The 24,233-nt window shown below is 36.7% G+C and overlaps 1 protein-coding gene across 3 annotated transcripts in view; it reads right to left on the bottom strand.

The window, feature by feature from the left end:
• Positions 1-12,069: 12,069 nt before the first annotated feature.
• LOC307153514 (uncharacterized protein) overlaps positions 12,070-24,233 on the bottom strand; it is a 28,951-nt gene continuing 16,787 nt past the window's right edge. Inside the window, exons 2-3 of one of the 3 annotated variants that reach the window (XR_013820168.1) lie at positions 15,112-15,344; positions 12,070-14,263 (exon numbers count right to left, since the gene is read on the bottom strand). Coding sequence is in view for 1 of the 3 variants with exons in the window: in XM_079863005.1 (XP_079719131.1) it covers positions 15,182-15,344 (163 nt within the window). In the remaining 2 variants the exon portion in view is untranslated. Of the gene's footprint in view, positions 14,264-14,675; positions 15,345-24,233 lie in introns of those variants that run through there. The other 2 variants (XR_013820167.1, XM_079863005.1) reach the window with 2 other exon arrangements.

The raw sequence follows: 24,233 nt of genomic DNA, 5'->3' as shown, positions 1-24,233 counted from the left end.
CTGTGTCAACAGGAGCTAACTACAGCCCAAAGGCTCTTTTAAGAGCACAGCACTGAGCATCTTTGGCTTTGTAAGTATGTTTTGACTAACTATCAGATGCATTATGTGATTAACATATTGTAATGCAGAACTTGCAGCATAACTTTTTCTAGGAGCACTTGTGTGAATCAAGAAACATTTCTGATTATTTCCAGTTGTACACTTTTTTTTCAGGATTCTTTGAATAGAAAGTTCAAAAGAACAGCATTTATCTGAAATAGAAAGCACTACTGTTCAGTCAGTATTTTTTTATTTTTTTATTTTTTTTGGTTGTTGAATGAAATTAATACTTTAATTTGGCAAGGATGCATTAAATTGACTTGAAGTGACAGTAAAAACATTTGTAATGTTACAAAAGCTTTCTATTTCAGATTTAAGTTTGAAGGGCCATAAAGTTACTCAGTGTACCTTTAACATAATTGTACATTCAGGCAATTAACAGAGTTCCCTAACAAGGGATGTGCAATAAAGCTATACTATTTAAACTAACTCGACTGGTAATAACTGCTGTTGCACAAGTTGATTCCTCGTCTGTCCATGAGCAAATTTAGATTAAATAAACCCCACAACTCCAAACTCAACCATTTCTCACACATTTTCTCTTTTTTTTTTTTTTTCAGATCAGCCATCAGTGGTTTACCGGTATGGAGGCCAGTCAAGACCAACTGGGATGCTTTTTCATTCTTCATGCTTTTTTTGCGTATTGTCATGATCCCTGCTTTGATTTGTTAAGAATTCAGTTCTCTTTTTGTATCCTCCTTTTGATTCTAAACTGAACTCAAATGTCACTGCGAATTGGGTAAGAGACAAACATAAATTACTTAATTGGGTAAATTGAGAGATGAAACCATGCTGATGACCTCTGTCTGTGGTGAAGTAGTGAGTTTGACGTGTAATTACACTCGAGGTTCTGTGGGGTGTGGACTGGATCGATTCCATTCCTAGAGCTTCCGGACAAATCTTTGGGGTGCGGACTGATGGGGCAGTGAACCCGAGGTTACCCCGTGAGTCAGTCCTAGAGCTTCTCATGTATGATTTTGGGGGGAAATCAGGTTTTTTGGATACGCTGATTTCTTAGGCGTGCCGCAAGAACACCACAGACACAGTGTAATCACCATGGGAAAATCTCAGAGTAAAACTGGGAGTTGTGAAAAATATGATACACCAGTGTATTGCCAGATGAGAAGTTTATTTATGTATTATCTTTTTACTCTTTTAATTCATTTTATAACTGTACTGTACATCTTTTTAAGTTGTTTTTATAACTGTTTTAAAGTGCCCCTATTATGCTATTTACTACTGAATTTTCTCATAATATACATTTGCACATCACCACATTTTTCAAAGATTCTTAAACGGCTCGTCAGATGAATCAATCTCTCTAAATCCCTCCTTTCCACATGCTACTGGCCAGACAGCTCAGTCTGTTGTGATTGGTTTACTGCGTACAGCGCGCGTGTCTTCAACAAAAACACCCATTACCATAACAACATCAGCTGTCCTGAGGCTTCCTACACCGTAAACTAAACACAGTAACGAACAATGACATCGATTTTACCATATCAATCCGAACGCGAGTCCAATAATGAAACTCTGGAAGAACTAGTTATTCAACCCGAACCTCCATCACAAGGACGACTCAAGCAGGACGTTTCTCAGTGATACACTGCATTAATAGACACAGTTATAGATAATCGTGGCCCACAAACTGATTAGCATAGTATTTAAAGGGTTAGTTTCAAGGGTTTGCGCATATGCTTCAGTTATTGTGTGAAAGAGAGATCTCAGGACTGCTTGGAGCATATTGTGGCGAGCTTTAACGAGAAGCAGTGGGTCCGAAATTTTAGGATGAGCAAGCCAACCTTTGATATGTTGTGTCAACGTTTGCCCACGTTCCTTTCCTACGACGACACAACGTTTCGACAGGCCATCCGTCCCTTTGCAGACACGCATCGGGGTTGCTCTTGTCATTAAACCGCGGAGAAGTAGCCTAATGTCTCAGAAAATCCGATCAGCCTGTTTACATGACAGTCGCATTGGCACATATCCGATTTATATCTGATTTATTTTCACATATGAATGAGGCCTGAAACCGATCTCGAAATATCTGAATGCATGTGTTTTTTTCCTGTTTACACTGGCATAGAACACATCCGATCTGTGTCACATATGAGCAAAAAATCTGAATTGGGTTACATTTCACTTGTAAACGAGGCCTTAGAGCTGTTACACACTACATGAAAGGTCATTTTCAGAAATCCATAATAGGGGCACTTTAATTTTCCTTGCTTTTATTTTGTGATTATTTTAATTTCTTACTGTGTAAAGCACTTTTAATTGCCAAAGTGTATGACTTGCTATATAAATAAAACTGCCTTGCCTAATGTTGCATCACAATAAATAAATAAAATGGATGTAATTGATTGTGAGAGTGAATAAAGAATATGCTGATGTACATGGACTCAAGTCGCTTTTTTGGAATTTATTAAATTCAATAGCATTCATGTAAAATATAAATAATAAAATAGTGTAAAATGGGCATACTACTGTAAAATTAAATTGCGGTACTGTAAAATTTAATTGCGGTAAGGGCATCATACTGTAAAATGAAATTGCGGTAAGGGCATCTTACTGTAAAATGAAATTGCGGTAAGAGCATCTTACTGTAAAATGAAATTGCGGCAAGAGCATCATACCGTATAACACATTTACAGTAAGTTACTGTAAAGGGGAACTTACAGTAACTTACTGGCAATAGTGCTGCCAGTAAGTTACCGCAAAAATACGATAAAATGTCTAACAGTGTACGTGACAATGGTTTTTAAAGAAATACCAAGCCCATGTGGCTATTTTTAACACAGTAGCATCTTGGTTCCTCTTACAATGAGGCTTGAAGGTCAGCCACGCACATTCAACAAAGTTTTCCTGCCTTGCCTTATACAGCCTGATATTTCTCTGGATTCCCTGAATCTTTTCACAATATTATGTATAGTAATGGTGAAAGACCTAAATGCTTTGCAATCTTGCCTTGAGAAGTGTGATTTTTTAATTGTTTGACAATTCTCTCATGAAATTTGGCACAAAGTGGTGAGCCATGACTCATCTTTGCTTTCAAAGACTGAGCCTTTATGGATGTTCTTTTTATACCTAATCCCGATACTGCCACAGTTCATGGATTCATTGACTCATCCTCTCTCCCTGTGTGTGCATGTGCTTGTGGGTGTGTCTGCTGATTGTGGCTGATCAGCTCATTGGCGCCAACTGTGGTTCGTCAGCTCGACTATTTAATGTCTGTGTATTCCATCCTGTGTTGTCAGATCGTTTTTGGTTATCCTGTGGTCAATTCCTGTCCCGTCTGTGTTCCTTGGACACTATTCGCTTCTCTGCTGCTTCTCGGTCCCTGGCTTCCTAAATGTTCCTATGGTGACTACAGAGGATCTGTTTTTTGCCCATTGCTGGTCTGTTACCTGCCATCCTACTGATCTGACTCTTTCTATCATCATTGTTGTTTATTCAATAAACAGTTGTTCACTCACTACTGAATCTGCCTCTACTTCCTGACAGATACCCTCACCTATTACCAATTCACCTGCTAATTGTGGACTGTTTCAAAAGAGTTTAACTAGGAAATTCTGTAATCTTTTCACTGTCATTTTGCCTCCCTCCCAACTTTTTTGGAGTGTTGTCGCCATCAAAATCTAAATTTGTTATATTCACAACATACAAATTAATTTACAAATACAATTATTGTTTATATATAAGAGTCTTTTTAGAGCTTGATATTAAATGAAAAACAATAGTGTACATTCCGATTAACTTTTTTTTTTTTTTTTTTTTTTATGGAAGATGGACAATCAGGACGATATGAGGGTGATTTAATAATGACAGAATTGTCAACTTTTTGATGAACACTTTCTTGATATTTTTTTTTTTTTTTTTTTTTTTTTTTTACGGTGTGGTTTTGGAGTCCACAGTCATCTCATGGTCACTTTAAATGAAACTAATAAGGTCGTCATAGTGCAATTCACCAACCTGGAGAAATTCTTGGAAGAGTGTTTTTTGGGTTCAGTAAGCTGGTAAGCTTTGGCTGAGTGCTAACTTTTGGCAGAATTCCAGCAAGGCTTCTTCCCTTAATCCTTAAGCTTTTACAAAGAGTTTGAGGGGGGAAAAAAAGAGCAAGAGGTGTCAAACGTGTAAACCTGCTGTCACTGCAGCACCTGTTTCATGACACAGCTGTGTGAGTGAAGGCAACGAGGATTGAGAGTGGGGATTTCAGTTTCCCCTGACCCGGATCAGGGTTACTAAGACAAAGAGACTGCTTGCTTGTTTCTCTTTCATGTCTGACTCACTTTCTCTACCAACTGTTTTTAAACAAACCAGGACCTTGAGGGCGATTGACCATTTCTGCTGTTACACTCCCATTAGCCTGACAGGAGAAACCACTTTTCAGCTTCTGAACAGGATCTGTTTAAGCATGGAATGGAATAGGTGTTTAATGCTGAGCTTTTGAAGCCCCCTTAGGTGCAATGACCCCATGACTGAAACATCTTCTGAACATAAGCTGGAACAACCATCCCCTTCCTATTATGAATCACTTCTTTCCATTCATTCTCACTCACCACTCTTAACTGCACAGTATATACTGTTTACTGCCAACTATTTTACTACATCACCTACTATTTTGTGAAACAGTCGGCAATACTCTAAAATGCACATTTCAAATAGCAATATGCTATAGTATACATAAGCCCTATTCTGGCGGGATTAGTTTTACAAGGGTATATGGAGTAGTGTAATTTTACCACAGGACGTCTGTAACCAATACGCAGGGGATAAGAAATCTCAGTAAAACTACCAAAAGAGAGAGGGGTAACTTGATTAACACACAGCATGTCATCATGTGCATATTATGTTGATTACTGATACAATACTGTACTACCCCTGGACCATATTAGAAAACATTAACTATATATAAAACAGTTAGATCCGGTCGAGCGATTAATTAATTAATTAAATTCTGATTGCATTCTGTTGGTAATAGGCACTTACCTAAAGTTAAAAGAAGTTGTGTCTCTAACAAGTGCTTTTGACCTTTTTTTCGATCTGTATGCGGAAAACATTTGAGTTGAAAAAAACTGAATGTTTCTTCAAGCCCCTCATACTAAAAAAAAAAACATTTTTAAACAGGAAATGATGAGGTACCTGGACAATACCTGAGGTAATTTGTCCAGACCTTTTTACAGAACATAAAAGTTGTCATAATCTTTATTGACTTTGTCCATTACTGAGATGGCACATTCGGACGGGACTAAAATCACTGAGATGCTCTGATAATAATTACTTTACCCCACCTCTCCATGTAAAACTAATCCCATCCGAATAGGGTATGCTATATGAACTTACCACATTGCATGTTTAATTCAGAGAACTGTCCATCATTTTGGAAATAACATTTTTTATTTTGCATTTCTATTCAATTTTGTGTAATAAATAACTAATAATAAAAAAGTATTCTATGCATCTTAAACAAAACATTTGCATAATTTACATAGTATGCATACTATATGCACCAATAATAAGAGTAGTATGGTATTACACTTTTATGACTGGAACATTCAATACACCGAAAAATAATTGAATCCAGATTTAGTGTACATAATTCCCTTGTTATTTCAAAGTGTAACTAAAGTCTAAAATGTACACCAAAATGAATACATTCTCCAATATACATAAACACTAAGCACAAGCATTCATGAGCCAGTTCGCTTTGACGGACACCTCAGTCACAGATGACACACAATTACATTTCTTGAGTCCTGTGCTTTTACAGAAGTCAGTGTACCGTTGCAAGACGCATACTAACTAACAGTTAATCTCACATCCTGAAACAGGTCCAACCTGCATGACTCACCCTAAACGGCATCCGTACATCAACCGCTCACACAGGAAACAGACAACTTCACAGAGGCTCATTTCTTATCTTTCCACTTAAGAAATCCCTCGTCCTACACTTTTTCCAATAGACTGTGTCCAACGTTCTGTTGCCATTTTGTATAAGTGCACATGTGAGGGGTATATTATGAGGATTGCATTAGGATTAGACCCTCTTTTACTGTTATAAAGCATTAATAACAAGGCTCATGAGTTGTTATTACACCTTTATAACACAAGACCATGACAGCATATGATGTAGAAGTATCACAGAGAGGTCGTAGTTGCAATGAAAGTTTTAAATTATATTAAAAATGTTTATATACATATATGGAAAGAGTAGTAGCTGGTCCGGTAGCTGGTCACAGTTTATTTAATTTTTTAAGCTCAGTTAAAACTGTCATGTCAGCTACGACCTTTGTGTGCGTGAATAACTGTACAATCAGCGATTAGCTTTACAATAAGTTTAAAATGCCTGGAATTTTTTCTTCTTTTTTATCTGTTGTGGTCAGTTTCATTTTAGTTTATTTCCAATGGCATGGGACATCCCCTGAGCGGGCAGTCGTCTGCTTACATAGACATATACTGAACAGTTTGAGTAATCACCAAGTCAAACAGAGAAGAAGGGGAGAGCCCTGTGCATTACAGATTACAGAGACATAGCTGAGAAACCTCACAAGAGCCAAGTGGGAATCTGAATGATTCACTAAGTTTACTGCTCTACTTTCTTTTTAGAGAGTATTTTTACCGTGCAAATGTTTGCTAACGTTTTCTCACTGTGACTGTTGTTTCCTGCCCTGCAAACATTTATAATCAAATGTATCCCTGCATGGTTCTAGTTACATGGAGTATATTATATCAAAAATGCTTCCCATCTAATTGTATTTTCAAGAAAATAGATACAATTTACATGTCTGTGAGTATGTGCATTCCTACCTGTGTCTGCGGATGAAGCCTTCGGTGGGCTGTACTCTAAAAGGTAGGGATGGTATGCAGAGGCTGGTGGGAAAATCAGTCACCCACTTCCACCCTCTCTATCAGGTAGACAGGTTACTGTTGAGTGGCCATCACTCACTTACCCATATTCTTTACCCCCTCATATTATCTCTCACACACATACGCATTCCTCCTGAGCTGCACCATACACAAACCCTCCAGCCTGACTCTGTGTAGGAAGGACATTTTTGTAATGTTGGGAAAATACTTTTTTTTTTTTTCCTGAGAGCGTGAGAGAGTTGTGAACAGAACAGATAAAGGCAGAAAGAAGTAAACGACAAGCCATGACAGAATGACGTTAGCAGGCATGAGGTAAATCAAATCAAATCAACTTTTATTTATATAGCACAATAAAAGCAACAGTAGTTGCTGAACAACAGGAACAAGAAAAGACAGCAAAACAAATGATAAAGGGAGTTTACATCAAACACACCAATCAGAAAATTCAGCATTAAAAATAATGTTGCAAAATCAAAAGATCAAGCGCAATTCAAAGGGAGATGTTCCTTGACCACAGGCAGTTCATTAGGGGAAATTCAGATCGTTTCTGCGGTCAAAAACGAGTGATGAACCACATCTAACTAAGATCTATTGCACAAGTTTTCTGACTAACTAAGGAGGGCAGTGTCCATCCATGTCATGTTGGTGGTGGAGGTAATGTGATTTGGATGTTGAATTTCTTCCAGAGCGTTTTGGATGAACTGGTCCGCTATTGAACAAATCAGACTTTCCAACCTAACAAATGAGAGTTGACCATTTTGGACAAACTGTTTCACTTGAATCAATGAATCAAACTTTATAATGCAGCATACAGTGTGAGGATGTTTGGAATGAACTGTTTTGCTAGAATGAATCTGGCTTTTCAACAAAATACTTGAGAGATGACTGGAATGAATCAATCAATCAGACTTGTTCAATGCTATAAACATTATGAAATAGAGGACTCTTTAGCACAAACTGATTCGCTAGAATGTATCAGACTTTTCAACGCTTGTAAGAGATGACCGTTTAGCACAAAACGACTGACTAGAATGAACTTGCATTTGTAGTGTGGGAAAGTCTAAAGACTGTTTAGGATTAATCGATTTACTAGAATTAATCAGTTATTCAAGCTTTCCAACACAGCATACAGTGTCAGAGAGAAGACTGTTTAGCACAACTTGATTCAGTAGAATGAATCAGACTTTCCACCAAAATAAGAAAGGATAATTTAGCACATATGATTCACTAGAATGAATTGGACTTTCCCTGCAATATTTACTTTTAAGTAGTTTTACTCAAGTATTCCTCAACATATAGGTGTGAAAGCGTATCGGTACACATTGATCTACTGTGTGTGTGTGAGATAAAAAAAAATAACACCTTCAATCGTGTGTACAAGTAAAGAGGAAATCTGTAGAGCCTAATTGAAAAGCTTGTCATAGACATCAGTTTATTCATTTTTACATTGCACACTCACGATTACGAGTCATCTGAAAAGAATTCTGGGGATGATCAAACCTGATGACAGCAACTGAGACATCTGAGGTATATGCAAAACACTTGAGAATTAAAAACACAAAATGAGGCAGAATAACTTGACATCAATCTCACACAGACACACACACACTTAAAACAACAAATACACACTAACATAAACTTCCAGTAAACCTGATTATGCAACTCATATCCTCTTTTTTACATCCGTGTGTTTCACTAGTAATATGCAGCTTTTTAGCATTAACTGGAAAACAAGATTCTATTTCTCAACTTGAAAGTTGAGAAAGTGTCGGGTTAATAGTTGATTATGCTTAGTAGAAACAATGGTCACACTTTAAATTAAGTGTCTTTAACTATTATGTACTTGCATAAAAAAACTGTTAGGTACAACATACTTATTGTGTTCATGTTGTATTGCAAAACTTTTGCTGCTATTGAGGTGAGATGGTTAGAGATAGGGTAGAGATGGGATGGATAGAGATTTCATGATTAGTTTTTAGGATGGGTTAAGGTGTAAGGGAAGGTTCAACAGTTTAATTAAAGATGTAATTTATTTTAATTAATTACAGCTCTAATTACATGCAGGTATTTTTTTTATACCTGTACAGTGTAAAAACGTGTATGTACAGTACACAATAAGTGCATTGTATCGATTAATTTAAATGTTAGTACATTAAGACAATCAATTCTGAAACACTGCGGCAAGACTTCATGAACCTATGAACAATATGTTTTCATAACATCACAGTGACTTAATCGTGTTCTGGGATTTCCATATCCGTATAACCATGAGAAAGTTCAGATAAAATCTTACCTGTGATAAAAATAAAAGATGAGTATGAAAGTCGCAAGAGCATGTTTTGAAATTGCAATGTAGTGTTTCTGCAACGTTGAACATACGACTGGGAATGGGACACTCCTTGGGAAAGGTTTATCAACCGCTAATGCGCTAAACCAACATGCAAAGCAGTTATTTCTTCAGTACAGACTGCATATGGGTGCAGTGTGCTCCCCTTACACAGAGATTTCAAATGAATTATAACAGATGAGAGAGTTTCTCAAACATCTCAATGCTTGAGGCTAAAACTGTTATGCAAAACCCCACATTCCATCTTATTTCAAATACTGTCTTTCTATATAATAATAATAATAATAACAATAATAATAATGCTCTTGAATATCCTCCAATCAATGATTGGCTTTCTGCAGTCTCAAATCACAGATCATGCTTTCATTAAAGTTAATGCTCCAATTTAAAACTTTTAAGACTCTTCGTGAGAATTTTGTTGACATTTGCATTGCTACACGTTTTGAAATCACAGATCTCAGTGTACTCAAGGAGAAAGGGAGTGGCTGAGTCATATCCACATCAGCAAGACAGAAAGAACAGAAAGGACAGAAAACACAATCAAAGAGGATGTGAAACTCAGCTCTGACCTGACGTACACATACAAATATACTTGCAGTGGATTTTTTTTTTTTTTTAGATTTCCTTGTCTGGCCCTGTTTTATGCCTGATACACATAGGACAGACATTTTGGACTGTCCCAAACGAAAGATGACCAACCCTGGAGATTTCTAAATGATGGTCCTACGTCATACAAAGAGAGAGGTTCAAATATGGCCGTTGTCACGTTCTTGCGACCAAAGATAGCCTGCGATAATTTGTAGCATGTAATGTAGCATGATCATCTCACAGTGTGTTTGCTGCTATGACCTACATCTATACTGACTAGCCAATAAAAATGCAACATGAAATATGTTGATCAACGCGACATGGAGCTAAAACTTAAAACTACTTATACCTCAAGCTCCATTTGCAAAATTGGCATGCCAATTTGGCCTCTTTTCCCTACAGCCAAGACCATATTCTCCCTTTAGTTTCCTCTTTTTTCCAGCACACATTAAAAATTCATTTTGTTCTATTTGTTTAACACTAGCGCATGCTGATGACGTTATATTCTTCTTATAAAACTTATGCCCTTTGATTCAATAGGTGTCACAATCATACAATCTACATACATGTCATACCCAAGTTTATTAGATACATGTGTCTGCAACCATCAGTGTGATTTGTATTTATCTTCTAGGACTGCCGGAATCGCACAGGCATTAAGAGCACCCTAAGCCATATAAAGACCTAAAGATCTCATTCAACCACATTTTCATATGAAACACAAACTAAGATATTGCTAGAAATCTATTAAAATACACCCCAAAGCATTCTTCAAACATCTCAATGCTTGAGGCTAAAACTGTTATGAAGTCAATGAAAAGAAATCTCAAAGCATCATTCTTCAGCTATTGTGCAGGATACTAAATGTCTACCAACATCATCTGTTTTGTCTAAACACAGGTGATGCCATTCATCTCCTGGGAATCAGCTGCTACCGTCTTTCAACATTCTGGCAGCCTTTCATCGTCCACTCACGTGTCTAATTGCAGTGAGGGAAAGAGAGAGACACTAAGGGAAAGTTTATCCCAAAAAATTACTGCTCACTTAAACAAGTTCTGTCATGAAAGCACTTCAAACCGCTTTAACAGGTTGTAAAAGAACTTGCTTCTGTAACCCTGTGTGCTATATAGAACCTGTGAGAGATCTCTCAAACAATTAAACTACAGATAGACTGAGAGAAAGAGCTGTTCTTACTAACAACAGCAAAGGGAATTTTCACTCAGAATTACATTAATTCTAAACTTTATTTTGTACATGGGACAGAAGAAGATATTTTGAAGAATGTTCATGCTGCTTTTCTTTCAAACCATAAAAGTATATATAGTGACCAACTGCTGTCAAACTCTAAAGAGAACGAACACTAGTAGTCCATGAAGTGTTCTGAAGTCACATGACAGCATTGTGTGAGGAAAAGACCTTTTAAGTCATTATTCACTGAAAACTGTAGCTCTAAAATGTCTTTGCTTGCAGATATTCAAACTGGGAACATTTTGAAATTAATTGTAATTTGTATTTTTATTTTAAATATATTTACACTGCCCAGCAAAAAAAAAAAAAAAAAAAAAAAAAAAAAAAAGTCGCTGTTTGGATTTAAATAGGAAAATGCTTAGATTGGATTGTTATTGCAGTGATTATTATGTTTATATGTTTGGCAACAGTTCTTCTAACCCTAATTGATGGAGTGTTCAGCTTTTCATTTGTTAAACAACTGTGTAGGATTCAAGATCTTGACCAAAAATGTATGCACCTTCTGATGGAAATAAATGTTGAGACGTTATTTCCATCAAAGGGGTGCATCAATTTTTGATCAAGATCTTGTATTGGCAATGCAAGTGTCCAGCACTCTGTAAAGTCTATTCCAGCACATCCCAATGACTTTCAATGAATTTAAGGTCTGGATTCAAAGGTGCCAATTCATGTGTGAAAAAGATTTGTCATGCTCCCTCCCAACCATTCTTTCACAATTCGAGCCTGATGAATCTTGACATTGTCATCCTGGAATATGGCCATGATGTATCAACAGTGTGTCAAAGTGTCATGAAGTGTCGGACTGAATCTTTCTTCGCCTGATCAAATAGTACCGCCAATCAACAATAAAAACACAGAACCATAAAACTTCAAACTGTTCAATATAAAAGAGAAGGAAATGGTGTTCATTTTGTTTTATTACTTTACAACCAAATGAATACAATAAAGCTTTTCATCTCTTTCACATGTACCGCTGTAACTGCTGTAAAAAAAAAATACTGATAAAGGTTTAATCTATTTTTAGGGTAAAAATCTGTCAATATTTGAAATATATTTGACCAATATTTGGCCCCATATGTCTACAAAGTGTGTATTATGCTTTGACAGGTCACTCTGTGTGGTGTCCTGATGATATATTGCACTTCACATTTGATTTTTCCTCACACATTCATTTATTTTCGCAGGAGTTTACAAACTGTATTTCACCACTCTTTTACATTTATTTGTTAACCCCTGACGTGTGTAAAAATGCCACACTGCAGGTTCACAAGTCATACGTGTCAACAATAAGAGCATGTGAGGGGCTGATGGGTGTGAAAGCATCGCTACCGATGCAGAGATAGTGTTGCAAAGACATGCTGGCTGCGCGATATTCCTGGGATGGCGATGAGGTTTTGTCAGGAATGTGAATGAAAGGGAGAGGCTGTATAAAAAAAGGACCAGCCTGACATGTTCACACGCACACACATGGACGCACTCAATATTTCTTGCCTCTGCCCTGATATATGGGGACTGCTTATTGACAATAAACCTACAGAAGTTGCCGGTGTCATTCAAATATACATGACTCACAGGAAAGATAGACACTTTCTCTCACTTCACTGCAGCAGAATAACATCTGAAATGTTGGGGATTTTCTCGGGAAAGCAGAGGGACACATTTACCTACATTTGCTGTCCATTGATGTGTAGAAGAAACAATTGAAATTTTAAATTATTATTATCATTTGGACCTATGGGCTGAAATAAAAGCAATGATATGATACTGGATGTTAACAAGACCATGCAATATATTATAAGCAGAGTGAAATCCCATTCAGCCCCATTTATTTGCTCCTTTTGGAGCTGTAACATGTTGAGCCTTGGGGCTTATTTGGTTCATGGCAGTTTAACTCTGGCTTGCAACAAATCCACTGTTTTTTGTCTTCTGCTAATTCTACTTGTACACTGAAAAAACATATTAAACATTTCTGAAGGATCATGTGGCAGCTGCTGAAAATTAATCTATGCCATGACAGGAATAAATACAATTTTAACATGCATTACAATTGAAGTTATTTTAAACAGTAATAATATTTCACAATATTACTGTTTTTACTGTATATCAAACATTTTACTGTTTTAGAGTAGTATCAAATAGCTTTGGTGAACATGAGACTTCTTTGAAAAACATTTAAAAAATCTAACTGACCCCAAACTTTTGAACAGTGGTCTATATATAATTATTATGAACTTATATTGTGATTAATAAAGTACACACATTCATATTCAACCCCTCTTCTATCACAGACTATAAAATCATTCAAAAAGCACACTCCACAAACACACCAATATACATGATCAGTACATTATCCATATTACACTTGAATGAAACAAAAGTGTTCCTGGATCCTGTTTGCAAATTCCAAGTAAACTTAACCACAAGATAAAAGATCTTGAGATTCTCCTGAGGTAATTCAGACCGCAGACTAGACGTTGTATCTTAATGGCATGTTTTATCAAAGCAGGTGTATTTTGTTAGGAACATATAATTTCTGTATATAAACTTTGGAAATATTCTCAAGATTACCATAGCAAATTTGCTATTCCAGCAAACCTGAACTCAAGCCTCTGGGATGCATTTGCATACTTGGAAACTGTGTCCGTGAAGATCTGTTGACTTAGGACTACAAATCTAGAGCAGAACTGCAGTGTAATGATCTTTTCTCTTCTCTGTGGTTCCGCAGGACAAGACCAGTTCTGTCAGGTCAGCAACGGAGCTGAATAAACCCGACTATTTATGGAACAGGCTGTAAAGGAAGTAGAGATAAAAAAAAACGAAAAGAAAAACCCCATCCCATGAAACCTTATAGCAGGGGGGTTTGTGAAAGACAAGCAAGGTGACGTATGTGTGTATGCATGCATGTGAGGAGGCCGTTCTGTGAAACAGAAGAGTCAGCCATTCGCAGCAGGCTTTTCATCCACTCAACTTTCATCAAATGACTCCTGGTGAAATGTGATAGGACAGGAATGTGCGCCAGTCAGCCCCGTCCAATCACAGATAGGCAAACGTAATAGAGCACCATCAATGATGAGGAAGGTCTCATTCATCGGCTCTCTGCTCATTCACACGGACCTTGCATATATAAATGAACTAAATGAATAACTTTTTTAAAACAATAATGTAACATCACTGAACTTACTTAAGCTGGACTGTGACGCTATTTTCTTCTGTAAACAAACTTTTTTGCATGATTTTCCTGTTTTCTATGTAAAGCTGCTTTGAAAATCTATATTGTAAAAAGCACTATATACATAAATGTGACTTGACTTGACTTGCAAAGAGTTACAGAAATGAAGGTCTGACCTCCCAAAATGTGACACCCGGAATATATATATATATATATATATATATATATATATATATATATATATATATATATATTTCATACACACATACATATGATCAAATAAAATAAAATGAATAGACTAGTATTCAATCAAATTCAATCTACAATTTAATTATTAAAAATGACAAAACAATATTTGAAAAGAGAAAAAGTTTATTATTCATTCAGCCAAAGAAGATTGCTTATTGGTAGATGCCAATTACAACAAAGCTTAGTCTGTACTCAAACTATAAGTATGTTTGTAAAGGCAAAATGCATGTAATTAATCACACAAAAAGCACCCAGTACCAATTTCTCAAATTGCAATCATCATTCCATCATTTATAAATAATTATAATAAGTATTGGAGTGAAAATCTCCAAAATATATTAGTATATAATAATAGTATAATAGTTTAAGGTTGTTGCAATGAGTTTTTATTTGGTTACATTGCAGATTCAACAGCTGAATCTTGAATATAGATATACAAAATTGTATTTAGAAATGCATTATAAGATATTTTGTGAAAAATAAAAATAGTACGGTGCCCCGATATTGATTTCATGCTAACTCCAAATGCCAGAGCATTCCTTACCCTCTTCCACATCTTTACAGCCATTGTGTAAAACCCAGCTGTCCGCAGGCAACAGCAGATCCCCATCTATTCACAGCAAAGCGGCATCGTTGACTTTGATGGCAAGAAGCTGTCGGCTCACGGGGGGGCAGAACGTGTAGGTCTTTTCCTGAAAAGTTTGGCATTCCCTCATGGCTCCGGTTTCAGGCTTCCAACAAGAGAATGACAGGCTGAGTAGCAGCTGTTCTGAAGGTCTGTGAGGAAATGAGGGAGGCAAGTCATCAGTTTATGGGGATGAATGGGCATGACTAAGTGATACTAAAACTGAAAATGTCCACTAATTAAGTTTCTAAAATTTCCACAGTGCATTAGGGGGAGGAACTACTTAAAGTATCTTTTGTAAAGATCACTCTCGCTTAGGCAGAAGAAATTACCCGAAGTGAGGAATTGAAAGGCTTTGTTTCTAAAATTACCCCCCAGCTGTTTCACTGGAGGCCAAACACTTGCACTCTTAAAAATACAGGTTTTTTTTATTGGCATCTATGTTCCATGAAGAAAATGTAATATCCATGGAACCTTTTCAATGCTCGAAAGGTTCTTTGGAAAAAGGTTTTTTTTAAGAAAAAAAATTGTTGCTTTAAGAACTGAAAAGTTCTCTAGGGAATCCAACATTCTTCTATGGCATTACTGCAAAAACCACCTTTGGAATTTTTATTTTTAAGAGTGTACATTGCTTTTTATTTCTCCCTTCTAGCCTTTCAACCTTTCCTCAACAGTTTTAGCTAAATTATGCTGTGTTTGCTCCAGCTCTATTTACTGAGGCAGGGCTAATATGAGGTTTCATTTCATCTTTGATCTGTTTTCCTGTAAGAACTCAACGTGACCTGAAGCATTTCCTTCATTCGACTGCACTAAAGCTTGAACAGGTTTGTCAGGACTTATTGATGCTTTTGAAGTGCATTAACACCACATTATCATGCATTTAACTTGTTTTAGATGTCAAGAAAAGCATGTGAACGAGGCCAAGGAGACACAATGACTCACTAAGCTCCAGCTTACTAATGACAAGAAAAAATAATATATTCTTGGGAACAGCGTGTAATTTACCAAGAGAGCTTTTAAGTGTGAGTTAAACGTCAGTTAAATGTTCACTAAGTCAGACTGTCATCGTCACCTTGGAATTTCAAAACAGGTCAACACACGCTGTTATTGCATTAAGCTTCATTCACTTAGATTGTAAAACAAAGAGTTTGTGAAGATGTTTAGGAAGATGACTGTTACAAGGTATATATTACTGCTTAGTCACATGCAATGACAGACAAAACAATTGTCTAAATCAATATAATTAAGGTGTAAATCTGTAAACTAGGCCTGTGCGGTGTAAAATTAATCACTGTGAGAACAGTTTCATTATAGTAACTCAACAGAAAATGAGTGTCCTAGTTCTAAGTGTGCTGCTCTCGGCTGTGTGCGACTATTGGGACTATACAACTGCAAAGACTGCTCATTTAAAAGATGGGGAGTTATATATGCAGCTGCAGCCTATAAATTAGTGGTGTTAAACTTGGACAGGCATTTCACACAACAGGTGCATTGCCTGAATGGAGCTATGCTGCTCGGAGTAGTACTGAGATGTTTCAGGGGATTTTTGCAAAAGCATCAGAGTGAATTCTTAACCCATATCTGATAATAAACTCTGATGATTATCTGATCATCACTATAGATTATATAACAGTGTTACTGATATACAGGCATCTGTGGTTTAAATAATTACTAGAGTACTAGAGTGAGTGAAAGTGTGTGTGTGTGTGCGCGCGTGTGTGTGTGTGTGTGTGTGTGTGTGTGTGTGTGTGTGTGTGTGTGTGTGTGTGTGTGTGTGTGTGTGTGTGTGTGTGTGTGTGTGTGTGTTTGTGTGTGTGTGTGTGTGTGTGTGTTTGTGTGTGTGTGTGAGAGAGAGAGAGAGAGAGAGAGAGAGAGAGAGAGAGAGAGAGAGAGAGAGAGAGAGAGAGAGAGAGAGAGAGAGAGAGAGAGAGAGTTTCAATACAGATTGCTTCAAAGCAGCTTTACAGTGATAACAGGAAAATAGCAGTAGTAAAAAAGTTTTAGTTTATTTTTAGTTCATTTATATATATAGCTGCTCTGGAGAAAACCGTGCTGTCATCATCCAGCTCAGTTCAGTTCTCATATAATGGTGTCAGATAAATAATATTGTTGAATATTACATTTAAAGAAAGTTAAAAGAAAAGAAAATTAAAAAGAAAGTCAACCAAAAAGACAGACAGAAATACAGCAAGATAGAAAATAGACAGTCAAAAGAGCACATAAATACAACTTCTCCCTTAGAAAAGTTAGGTGAACTGCACCATTCTAGGTCTGAGTCTGCACCAGTACAGTGACAACAGTATCTAGGACCAGACAACTTCCTGTCAGTCTCAATTCAAGTTAATACTTTTGGGTGAAAGTGTAACACTGACTGTACCAGCAGTAGTTGCAGTAGACTATACTGTAAAAGCACTACAATACTTACAGTAAAATGTACGGTGGTACCGACTACAGTATGGAAAGTGTTCGGCATGTTCTACCGTACTAAAACGTAACGTATCTGCAGTTAAAGTGTGCAGTACTTTCCTTCCCTTTTTTTTGTGAAAATCTGCAAGAAACATGCTTAAAATCTATAGCTACATATAGCCAACCCGTTCTCATTCCCAGAGCGTCACATACTTACGCTTTTGTCACGTCCGTTGGCATCTACTACCAACGTACATGGCACCCTTTAGCGTCAATATCAGACGCACAGAGCTTTCCACTAACTCCAATGCAAACCCATCCGCGGTACTATTGGACACCCAGGGCAACTTTGTCAGTCATCAACTCATTCCAATATAAACCGGATGATGGATAATGATATCCTTAATAAAAAATGTGCTTGATAATTCTACAAAATATTATGATAATGTTATGGACATATATTTTTTTAATTATTTACCTTTTGATGCAGAGAAATAAAGGAATTTGTTCACAGTTTTCGACAGATGCATGCTATTTTAATGTATTTTGTTTTAATATCCTCAACATTTTATAACTTAATAACACGAAAGTGTGCTTAATAATTCAACAATGCAATACGATAATATAACAGTTATTATTTTCGATCATAAGCTCTGTGCGTCTCATATTGACGCTAAAGGGTGCGATGTGCGTTGGAAGTAGACGCCGACGGACGTGACAAAAGCGTAAGTATCTGATGCCCTGGGAATGAGAACGGGTTGCTATAGCTCAATAGTACTTGCACAGGAAGTCGGTCCGACACTAATAGCAAGAGCTGCTGGGAGAACATGAAGGACAGCATTCAGAAATGGTTTTGACAAACACGTCCACATCCTCTCTTTAATGAATATAATGTGGATGTTATGCCACAGGGGCTTACGATGTAGCCTGGAGGAATGATGTCACAGAATAACCCTGTTGTCTAAGCAAGACTCTGAGAGGTGATTCAGAATACACAGGCCACGACCCCATCCATCTGTCCTCTAATTAATTGTCTTTTCCATTCATTACAACTCTTCCTGTCATTTATGTCTGATGCAAACCAACTGAAAAAGTTGACTTTAAACGGGTTGTCATGTGTACTGTACACTATATGGGAAAACAATATGGACACATAAATACCATAAGCGCATACTGAACATTTAATTTCAAAACAAGATAAATAAGGAGTTGCATGAAGATACAATGCATGAGAAAATTTTGTATCTTGGGCATAACGTGCAATAAACCAATCAGATATGTCGCAATTGATTGGATCCACACAATTGATTTTAGCTACATTTAAACAAATGCATTAAGTTGAACTTAGTTCAACGTAATGCATTTGTTTAAATGTAGCTAAAATCAATTATGTGGATCCAATTAACATATTTTTTTTTTTGTAAATTCAACTAGTCAATGAATAATTTTTTTCTGTGTATCTACCCCGAATTGATAAAATAAAATAAAATTCTGTATCAAAAATTATAAGGAAACACCAGTACTTTGTTTAGGCTTGGTTTGTAGGGAATTCCAAACCTGCGCACATATATTCAAACGCACATAACTATAGAACCAATTCTTAATGCGCATGTGAACGCCATCAGCGTTTCTCACAGGTTCGCGTTTAAAGTCTGTGTAGAGAGAATGGTGTCGTCTTAGCGGCCCCTAATTTAATAACAAATGATTGTTGTGATGGAAGTGAATCAATCAAAACTAACTTTAGCTGGAAAATAACTTTATTAAAGAACCGCTATAAAGCCAAAACAATCTCTGTTACCTTAAATTATACTTTTATCTCTGTAAAGCTGCTTTGAAACAATCTACATTGTTAAAAGCGCTATATAAATGAAGATGACTTGACTTGACTTGAATAACAATCTATTCATCTCAATTAATAATTGTGCCACTGTTGGCACAGTGTTTGAAAACTTCACTCCATCCTCCGGAGCACATGTCAGTGACAGTGATGAGCCAATGTGATACATTCCAGACGTCCCTCTCTGCGACTGGCAGTTGAGTTGATCAGTGTTTCAGCGGGAGCAGCAGATAAAATGCCAGGTAATTTCTCACACCACTGCTTCTTGTCAGGATGTGCCGAGGACACAAGCCCTCTGACATAAATGGTAAAACTTCTTGATTAAATTCTTTCCTAATTTAATCTTCTTCAAATTATAGCGCTAACTATTGAGAGTGTTAGCAAAAGAGTGAATTATGATGATATGATAATGTATACTAAAAAACTCATATCTGTATTTTTGCAGCAGTAGAGCTTTAATAATGATAACAGGGAAACACTGGATTAACAGAAACCACACATTAAGGCTACCAGGTCAGAGACAAAACATATATGCCGATACCGAGGGCTATATATGCACACAAGGCTGAATGAGGCACCAAACAAGACACAGGTGAATGTAATCAATTAGCAAATCAGAAACCATAGAAACAAACTAGCAAAGGAAACTAAATCAGTAGGTGTGTTAGACTTGATGCAGTGCAGTGCAGACTGATCGGCCTCTGACTTGCAGTGTTTGCCGGTTAGAAATTGACCTGAGACGGCACCGACATCACATGACTGTGACGTATGCCATCAAAGTACTGCAAGTGCGTTTCAAGAGCAGTCAGCTGGCTCATACTGTGCAGCTTCTCCTGAGTGGCTGCCGAGCTCTGATGACGACACATCTGTTTCACAATTGGCTGGATTCACAGATGACAACGATCAAATATAGGCACGTACTGATTTTGCAGAGATGTCTTCCTGGGTCAACATATTTTATTGATCCTGGAACAACATTCTAGTCTGAAAATTTTGTCCTAACCATATCCCTACCCCTAAACCTAACACTAACCATGAGCCATCCCTAAAATCAGAGGGAAATGATATGTGAATAACACTGACGTTGAAGCACTTAACCCTGGTTGTATGCCTAAACTTGACATAAACTGTAAACATGTCCCTCAAATCTGATTGGTTAATTGGAATGCTCCTCCAGGATCAACAAAGATGTTGAACCAAGAACATGTTGCATTTGGTGAAATCAATATAGACCCCAATTTGGGGTACATACAAGCACTGTATTAAGCAGTACATAAAATATTGAATGAAAAGTGTTTATGTTGCTTCATGAAACATGTCTGTGTATTTGATAAATATTGAATCTAATTCACTTAATCTGTGATAAAGTACTCAAACACGGCGCAAGTGTCACTAGAGGGAAGCAAAAAGTGTCTGACTTCATGTCTCAGTTTTAAACTCCTCCCCGACAGCAAATGGCAAATCTCACCAATTGGTTACATCCAGCCGCAGCCGAAGTTGAACACACATAGTATATATACGACAGAGGAAAGAGAGAACTGAAAATACTCAAAATAAGAGTCCCTGACAATTACAATAAAATGTAATAATGTCAAACAATATGACTGTTTTCTTTAAATTAACTTACCATAATACCATGTAAATCCAAAGATATATAACTACTATGGCAATCATACAGAACCATAGTATGTAATAAAGTACTGTGGTATTCCCATCTCATACCATCACTGTACAAATGGTACTAGTATTTGTTTTAAGAGATAAAACATGAATATACAAAAAAACTTTAACAAGCATCAGAAAACAGAACATCAAAATATATAGACAGAAAAAAAACCATGAGAAAATTGCCAAATTTAATGGATGGAGAGCTGTGACACCAACTGCTTTAACAACACAGACAGATACACACTCAAGCAGACAGACGCATCTCATTTTCCGAGCAGTGGGGAGGATATGAAATTCAGAGATGATGACACTACGAGACCACAGATGCTATGCTTCACTGTAGTTTTGGGATGGGCTGGGTCTCAGCACTCTATTTTAAAATCGTCCTGACCTCAGAACCTAGTTTAAAAGTGAAATTGGCCTCACTTTGCTTCATTTCGCTTTCAGATTTGAACAAACTGATCACTTCTTCCTCCCTTTTTTTCCCACAATCTCACAGGGAGAGCTGGGTGTCGGAAACAGAGAGGTCAACTGGATCATTGAGGGTTGTCAGGGTGTTTTGATCAAGCCAAACAGATGGAAAACATGAACATAGAAATGTCTGCACATCAAAGACATGTTTAATTTAATATTTAATCATAATTTGATCACATATAATGTTAATACATGGATGAAATGATCAAAGAAATTCAAGCATCTGGTTCTCTCTTGTGCAAATATTCCCTACAGTCATTCATCCAGCACTTCTCTTCACTGAGCTTTTGTCTAACTGTCCTGTTTAGAGGTGAGTGCAGAGAAAATCCTTCATTCATTTCTCTAGAAGCCTTTGAACGCTCCCACAAGAGCGCTAAATATTTACTTGAGGTGCCTCTGTTTGTTTAAAGTTAGGAGACACACCAGAGAAGCTGAAGGGGCCAATCGCGGGGGAACAACTTCTTCAAAACACCTCTTTGGTTGTGATGACTGCCAGACCACCATCAGGTTGGTCTCGCCTGTCTTACTTTTGAGGGACGTCATCTATTTGCCTCCTTTTGAGGGCATGAGGAAGTGTAGACATCAGGCCTGCATTAACACATCTCTCTTTTGAGGGAATCAGACTGGTCTTAAGATTATACATTTCAAAATCACGGTATGGATTCCACACGAAATGAAGAGTAAATATTGCATACATCCAATTATGTTAGTCAAACTGTACATTCAGTAATCTCTTAAAGTACTTCATTTAGATACAGGGATATTTCAAACATTCCTGTGGGTCAAAGAGTAGAACATGACATTTGCAATGCAAGATCATGGATTCGATTCAATAGGAGTCCATTCATTAACTAAAATATCAGGGCATCAAGTGCCTTGGACAAAATTAAGTAAAGGAACTTATTGGAACTAAGCTGTCTAACACTTTTAAACTCAATCTAATTCTTTAAAGTCAACAATCAACAGAATTGACTTCAATTACTTAATACATATTGGTCTTATAGATCTTTGGGGAGTGGCATATTTACTTTTGACAAGAACTGAAACAAGACTGTGAGGGATAGAAGTACAGTGGGTTCAATGGAGTGAACTGTTGTTTTACAACATGCCAATTGTTCAGCTGATAAAAAGTATTTCCAAAAAACTTTCAGTATACAAAACCCCCTTTACATTACATGTGATCTAGTTTTATATGGTGCTTGCCATTGTAAAGACTGTAAATATATCCTTTACAGCTTCAATTTAATCAACGTAAAATTCAACATGGTGTTAACACTAACTAAAATCTATTATACATGGTTCATCGGTGCATGTTATTCCACAGAAATTAATTTTTGGAATAACCAATCTCTCTTATTTTTCAGCCCTTTTCCTCCAACCTGCTAGCTACGTTTCGGTATGAAACATCCATTGATTGATAACAATTAAGTCCTCTATTTCATTCAGAAATATGTCAGATAACAGAAGTTTAGCATTACCAAAATAATATAATGAATGTGAACAATAATGTTTACAAGACATATGTCAACAGAAAAAGTCACACTACACAAATTCGTATCACATGTAGACCAATAGAAGACCGATAAGCCATGGCTTGACCGCTGAATTAAAAGAACGCACATTTTTTGGAATGTAGATTGTTTTACTTTTGGGATGTATTATTATTTGTTATATGTTGAATTTATGTTTATAAAAAAAGATGCCAAAGAGTGTGACGTCACATCACAACCGTTAAAGTGCTCTGAGAAATGTTGCGTGCTCAATGTCTAGTGTGACTACAGCTTAAGAATTTTTAAAAAATAAATGAATACTTTTATACAGTAAAGATGCAGTAAACTGATCATAAGTCACAGTAAAGGCTTGAATATGGTTATTTTGACCTTCACACAAAAAAATTCAGCAGCACAACTGTTTTCAACATTGATAATACGAATTGGCTGCTTAAAATTCAGCTTTGCCAACACAGGAATAAATTACATTTCAAAAGTTATTAACAAAGAAAACTGATTTTTTTACATTGCATTGCAAATAAATGCAGCCTTGCTGAGCATAAGAGACTTGTTTCAAAAACATTTTAAAAAAAAATCCAAGTGACCACAAACTTTTGAAAGATAGTGTTCTTAAGCCAGGTATTAATCATCTGTGCTAATCATCTACAGAGTAACTGTATACATAGTTATACAGGGATACATAGTTCATGACAATCATGTTCCAAGTCAATGCATCAAGGTTTTCTGCCTGTTTTTATCTAGACTCTCAGACCTTACCAGTAACTGCTGAGTTCACCACAATGGGACAGTTAATCGGAGACCGACACATATAGTGATTCAGCATCAACGGAAAACTGCTCCATCCCTCACTGTTCTCAAATGTTTAACAGTGAGCTAATCAAATATTTAACAGACATCAACAATCTGGCAAATGAGAGAACAAGATGCTTTACTCAACGGTTTCAGCACTGTTACAGTCATAAACAGTGCTATTTACACAAGACCCTTTACCAAATTACAGTATCAGATGGTAATAGCAAAGTATTGATACTTTGGTATCATGGTAATGAATGACTGCCATATTAATATACCATGGTATTTACAAAGAATACCATGATACACAAACAAAAAAAGACAACAACAACATGGTATAACCATGTCATTAT

This window comes from Squalius cephalus, assembly GCF_949319135.1.
Source record: "Squalius cephalus genome assembly, chromosome: 25".
NCBI lineage: Eukaryota > Metazoa > Chordata > Actinopteri > Cypriniformes > Leuciscidae > Squalius > Squalius cephalus.
Note: the sequence above shows the minus strand (reverse complement) of the source record. Positions and strands in the feature narration are given on the sequence as shown.